This window comes from Sinocyclocheilus grahami, unplaced genomic scaffold, assembly GCF_001515645.1.
Source record: "Sinocyclocheilus grahami isolate Dianchi unplaced genomic scaffold, SAMN03320097.WGS_v1.1 scaffold74.1, whole genome shotgun sequence".
Lineage (NCBI taxonomy): Eukaryota > Metazoa > Chordata > Actinopteri > Cypriniformes > Cyprinidae > Sinocyclocheilus > Sinocyclocheilus grahami.
This window is the reverse complement of record NW_015505253.1, coordinates 585,561-592,560: the sequence shown is the minus strand read 5'-3', so window position 1 is coordinate 592,560 and position 7,000 is coordinate 585,561. Positions and strand designations below refer to the sequence as shown.

Sequence of the window (7,000 nt, the reverse complement as noted above, 5' to 3'; positions counted from 1 at the left end):
CAAAAAAATATCAAGTAACATTTCCAATAATATCCATACATGGGCATAAAAGAGACCAACAAGATTTAAAGCTCACTTTTTTATATATAAAGGGTGTGTCGTATAGGCTGTTCAATCAAATTGAATAAACGCAAACCGCTCATTCGGACTGGCTTTCGATTTTCAGAACTTAAATTAGCAATGCATTCATTACGAAATTACTCTTAAAAAAAAAATAATAGTAGTACAAAAGATTTTGAAGTTAGACGTACCCTTGTTTACAGCAGATGGTATCCGACGTCTTTTTGCACTCAGACGCAGTAAACTGTGGCGGTGGGCAAGAGCGACAGTTTTGGCATACGACTTGAGATCCATCGTTAAATGTCTCATTTCCGCAGGGTCTGTAAGGCGACTCGATCTGCTGTTGCTCGTCGGACCACCCGCAGTTGTCAGTAAATTCGTATCCTGCCCTCAGAACAGAACAATGACTTGTAAGCGTGCATTTTGCTTTACCAGTAGGCTATAGGATTCAGGATTCAAAGCGTTTATTGTCATATGCCCAGTGAGGAAAACAAGTTTCCCTGAACAATGAAATTCTTACTTTGCTGTCCACAATGAATGCCAAGACTGTGCAACGCTATACACAAACTATACACATACAATGTAAGAAACATAATGATAAAAACTATGCTGCAGTAGTAGGAATATAGACTATGAAAAAAAAAATGGAAATATAGACTGTGTATCTATATATGCGAGTATAGAGTAGAAATATAGAATGTGAAAATAGAAATATAGACTATGTGTATGGCATCTACATATGCGAATGTACAGTATTAACTATAAAAACAATAGTGCATGTGCAAGTACATGATAACAATAGCAGCAGTAACAGTTGTGCAAATTGAGATGAGGCTACATGAGTAATATTAATAAATATACAACGCTGTTTGGTTGCAGTTCTTCACTTGAGGAATAAAACACAGTGGCGATCAGTTTGGTCAAACCCATTTTTTGTACGAAATGACACCTTTGAAAATTACCTTTAGAATTAATTGTGACGGTTTTCCCAGTCATTTCAATGCCAAAAAAAGTGTCCCAATTTATTTGAATTCGCCCTGTAATTCGCATTCAAGTAGCCTACATGGACTAAGAGGTGATTTATCGAACACAGAATTTAAAACTGACCTTTTATGATTTCATATTTAGTCTCACATCGCTGACATTTGTACAGAGAACGATGAAAGAATGTCCCTTCTATACACCTCGCTGAAGTCATCGAGGCGGATTTGGTGTAGTCCTTGACGTGGCTGCACTGAGAGACTGACTGTGTGGACGCAACCAGCTGTGAGTTGAAGGGAAGGAGTTGGGTGGGTTGTAAATTTAGCAGTGACTACATAGGTCATAGTTAAACCTTTATGCATACATTTAAGACACAGTAGTTACCAGTGGCGGCTGGTGAAAAAAATGAGGTGGGGCTGTGGCACATCAAACAATTACAGCAAGCGTTGCAATATGAATTACTGCAATGCAGTTAGTTATGTGAATAATATCAACATTGAAATATTCTTTTAGGAACAAGTATCAAGAGACACCCTTAGAAACTGAGATAGAAGAGTACATTAATAGGGAATGAATTGATGAATTTGTTCACATTTTAATATCATGTGTTGTCTTATAGTTCTGTGAATAAAACCAACATCCACATGTTTGAAGTTAAGATAGAAGAGCGTATTTACTTTATTTAAATTTCTGAATGTCAAACGTGGTCAAAACAAGTGCAATATCTTCCTCTAAGGGGCGGTAAACTGCACGATCTTTGTAATGCCTCGCAAGCTTTTTCTCAATCGTTCCATTTCAATAACTTTTGTTGTGCAATAGTTCTGTGAATAAAACCAACATCCACATGTTTGAAGTTAAGATAGAAGAGCGTATTTACTTTACATTGATTGATGTATTCGTTGACATTTCAATATCACGTGCTGTTATAGTTTTGTGAATAAAACCAACATTTAAATGCCAGTTTTTTCCCAGCCAAAGTTCTCTTCTCAAACGGACTTTGGAGTAGAGACTTTAGGTTCAAAAATGTGCTTTTTTTTTTTTTTTAGCTTGGACTGTGTAATATAATTTCAGCTTTATCTTAACAGCATTCAAGATGTTTTTTAACATTTCAAAACACATTCTGGTGTTAGCAGACGGATTACACTTTCACATGTGACCGACAATTCCACAACAAATATAAAATATCATAATGAAATATTATCAAAATATTCAACTGACGGAGGTGACAGAACTGACGGAGGTGACGAAAACTTGAATTTGTAGTCATTTTAACTACCAAATACATTGAATCAGTCAATTACTGTATTATAACAAACAGGGAGTATGTTATTGTTTATAAAGCTTTTATTCAAGTCACATTAAGTATTTTGATATATCACTGGAACACAAGATCTTATGGTGGTGACATCTGACGGTGTTGACAAATTTGGCATTTCTTTCACAAAACCAATGTTCATGTAGTAGCCATTTTATTTTGTTTCTGTTGATGCTAGATGTTAATGCAACCTGCTTCAGGAGAATACAATTATCTAAATATTTCAAATAATGTTGACATATCAAGGAAATATTAACATTAGGATTTAAAATATTCTCAAACTAAAACTACTATTAGCAGTTACCCTTGCTGGACCTGTTTTGTCCCACGTCTCGAGAATGACTCACTTCTGTGAGATACTGTGTGTGTGTGTGTGTGTGTATATATATATATATATATATATATATATATATATATACACACATACACACAAACAAACAAACAAACAAACACAATCAAATAAAATAAAATAACCTGGACATGTTTTCGTGAGATTCTCATACATTATAGAATTACACACCGATTGAAACTAATGTGGAGAAACAGCGTCAGTTTTAGACCAATGTACGGTGACCGAGAAGTGCAAAGCAAATCACAATTCTGAAAACAAAATAACAAATTACAAACGCAAATGCAAGTCTGAAAAACAAAATAATTCAGAAAGCACAACAACAATTCAGAAAACATTATAACAAGTCAGAAAACACAATGACAATTCAGACAAACCGGAAGAGGTAGGTATAGTTTGAGACAGCGCCATTGGTTTGGGATTGCTCACCGCTGACTGGACGAGACATCTGTCAATCAACGTATACAGGAAGAACCAGCAGAAGAACAGCAGAGTCGGGGTAAAAAGGTTGGAGATGGTATTAAAGTAGCTCAGTTTAAATGTATTGTATGAATTGCCCTTACTATGGAATAAAAAATCCGGGGTGTCTATTTAGATTTAGTTCAAAGTAACTGTAAATCATCAGCTCCGGTGGCGCAGATGGATGAGTGCGTGCCCTTTGGCTTTTTGATGCGATCGACCCGGGTTCGATCCCGCCTTTTGCCAAACTTTTTTTTTCTCCCTTTTCAAATCTCGTATTAGCAATGGATTCTATTTACACTAAGTGAAAATAGCAGTATTTTTAGCAATATGCTATTTACACTAAGTGCAAATACCTATTTACACTATGTTAAAATAGCAGGATTTCTACTATCAAGTATACTACTTGTTGCAAATAGTGGCAATTATCTGCACTTCAGTACTGTAGTACAGTATTAAACAGTATGCAATAATAACTGTTTTATAACGAGTGTAAATTTTAATTATTAAATGGATGCCACCTTATTAGTACAATAAAGTCCTCCCTACACCTACCCTAACCCTACCCGATACTTTATTTTCAACTTTTTGATTATTTCCTTAATTTTTATTGAAAATAAATGCCTTTACGATGTGATATGAGATTTGAAAAGGGAGAAAAAAAAAGTTAGTCAAAAAGCCAACGACCCTCCTTTATCCATCTGCGCCACTGGAGCTGATGATTTACAGCTACATTGAACTAAATGTAAATATACACTCCGTATTTTTTATTCCATAGTAAGGGCAATTCATACAATATATTTAAACTGAGCTACTTTAATACCATCTCTGAACTTTCTACCACGACTCTGCTGTTCTTCGGCTGGTTCTTCTCTGTATACGTTGATTGACAGATGTCTCGTCCAGTCAGTGGTGAGTAATCCCAAACCAATGGCGCTGTCTCAAACTATACCTACCTTTTCCGGTTTGTCTGATTTGTCGTTGTTTTCTGACTTCTTCATTTGTTTTCGGATTTGTCATTGTGTTTTCTGACTTGTTATAATGTTTTCTGAATTGTTGTTGTGCTTTCTGGTTTTTAGACTTGCATTTGCGTTTGTAATTTGTTATTTTGTTTTCAGAATTGTGATTTGCTTTGCACTTCTCGGTCACCGTACGAATGCGATTTGTTACACCACAGCGCCATCTTGTGGTCAAGGTTAAAGTTAGCTTACTATAACAAGACATGATGCTTTCTCAGATCGTTTGACAACTTTGTTTTGACAGGAATGATGTGCCAAGCAAAGACCTCCTACATCGAGACAGAGATCTAACGGGGAGCCAGTTTTGAGCTGTGCATGATACTGGAGAAAGGGGCGTTTCGAGTCGACCTGAGACGCTTCCACAGCACGTATCCGGTGCCTCTTCCGCCGTGCAGCATCACCTACAGACCCTGCAAGTGGGACTGGAGCTCTAGGAATCTCTGAAAGGCAGCGTTAACTGGAAATCTGGTGGGGACGACCAAGACGACATTGTGAAACCAACAGGAGCACACACATTCACTATCCCCAACATCCAGGAGGATCGAGTGCGATAAAGACGGCCCCCTTTCTCAGTGGTTCAGGTTCCGGAAGTATTGTTCCCATATATGTTCTCTTTAGGCATTTTCCAAAAATCTTAAGTAGCCTAAAGAATTTTGAATATAGAGACTGGATCAGTTATGTTATGTACTTTTTGAGAGTGCGCGAGCAGAAGTTTGTTTCCCCCTCCTCCCTCGCAACTGGTAACGGCGTCTTTTGGAATAAGCAACATTTAGAATCGGAACAGATTTCAAAACATAACACATTTGAAAACTTTGTAAATGACGGAACGTCGTAAATTAAACGAAACCGTACACTAAAGATACACGAAACCTTGTCAGGAGAGGCATGACAAATTGAAAACAATGTCAATCAGCTCAAAATATCGAAAATGTTTAATATCCTCCGACTTTATGGAATCATAGTCTGAAACAAGTTGGAGTAGGAGCCTGTCATATGATAATAACGTGGAAGAAGCCCCCCCCCCCAACACACACACAGTCTGGTCAGCTATCCTTATGGGGACTCTCCATAGGCGTAATGGTTTTTCTACTGTACAGACCGTATATTCTATTGCCCTACACCAACCCTACCCCTAAACCTACCCCTCACAGGAAACTTTCTGCATTTTTAGATTTTCAAAAAACTTAATTCTGTTTGATTTATAAGCTTTTGTACCTGTGGGGACCACAATTTAGGTCCCCACCGTGACACGAGTCCCCATGAGTCTGTGTGTAGTCTAGTTTAAGTCCCCACCAGAATATATAAACCAGTACACACACACACACACGTATGTACGTACGTATGTATGTACAGTATGTATGTATGTATGTATGTGCACTGTCTAATACAAAAGCAACACATGTATTTTACACGAAAACAATTGTTCCAGTCCATTTTATTACCCTTGAAAGAATATCTCCATATTGTTGATGTATAATTGCTCAAGTTAGGGTATGTTTGCCATTCTGTTGCAAAAATCTTTGGTTATTCTTGATGTACAGAGGTTCAGTAAACTACAATTAAGCATCAATGCCGTGTTGCACATTTACATATTACACAGTCATTTAGCAGATGCTTTTATCCAAAGCGACTGGCAAATGAGGACAATGGAAGCAATCAAAATCAACAAAAGTTGTAATGTTTAAGCATCTGATTGCATCACACATTAAACCCCAGAGTCATTATACTTCCCGCAAATCATCACACGACCGTTTTTTCCAGACTGAGAAAGATGAGAACTTTCCTCCTTGTGTTATTTGACCTGCATGGCAGCCTCTGCTGATAGATGGCAGAACTACACCCTTAAGCATCTTTTCACCATTGATGGCCATTCAAAATGTCTATTCTGTCTTATTGTTACTTTACTACATAGCTTTTAATCTTAAAACCTTCTGTCATAATTGCTGTAAATGGAAATGTTTTGTCAAAGACATAAATACATATCTGTACACTTACTGCCTTAAATCCATTTATACAGAATATGCTGTCACATACTGAAGCTACTTGCTGTTCTGTATGCTGCATTTTTCTACATTAAAACAGACACTGACCATTTTGACCATAATGCTTTTATTAAAATATTGTATACAGTGTGTAAATAGATCACATAGTGAGTGCTTATATAAATGGTACAGATTTGACCAGCGCAATAAATAAACAAACAAATATTTTTTATGCTATTGTGATGATATTTCACAGAGAAAGTTATAAGCATTGGCAAATTACAGTCTACTTAATCTTAATTGGTGAGTGAGGTGTTCACCCAACTAGACGTCTTCAACGAAAACAAAAATCAACTGGCATAAATGTCCTTTGTATGTATATTAAATATATTATCATATTAGTAATGGCTTCAAAATAGATTAATAAAAGTATTCAAAATATCAAATCTGTATAAAATGTTCCATATCTACATGCTTTATCGTGCAGGGCTCAGGTGTGGCAGTTGTACAGGTACGTGCTGCTCAGGTTCCAGTCTGGAGGGAAGTCCTGCGTGGGGTGATTCTTCAGGTGTTTCTGCATGGCTGCCAGGCTGCTACAGAACTCCAGACACAGGGTGCACTGGTAAGGAGTGGCGCCGCCGTGAGTACGCAGGTGCTTGATCATAGCTGAATAGTCACGTGAACGCTGGCCACACAGCCGACACTCGAATGGTTTTTCACCTGGAAGAGAGACGAGGAGAAAGAACTGAGCTGAAGGTTTCAACATGATTTGCCAGAATCCCTAACCAAATCTGTAATCAGTATAATATATATAAAAAATATGTTTTTTTGTGTG

At 37.2% G+C, this 7,000-nt stretch overlaps 1 protein-coding gene across 2 annotated transcripts in view; it reads right to left on the bottom strand.

Annotated features, from left to right (window-relative positions):
- Positions 1 to 6,321: 6,321 nt before the first annotated feature.
- Positions 6,322 to 7,000, bottom strand: part of LOC107585720 (zinc finger and BTB domain-containing protein 16-like) — a 17,017-nt gene continuing 16,338 nt past the window's right edge. For both annotated transcript variants that reach the window (XM_016272861.1, XM_016272860.1), the window contains one exon: positions 6,322 to 6,885. In XM_016272861.1, the coding sequence (XP_016128347.1) occupies positions 6,656 to 6,885 (230 nt within the window). In that variant the 3' untranslated portion in view covers positions 6,322 to 6,655. The remainder of the gene's footprint in view (positions 6,886 to 7,000) is intronic.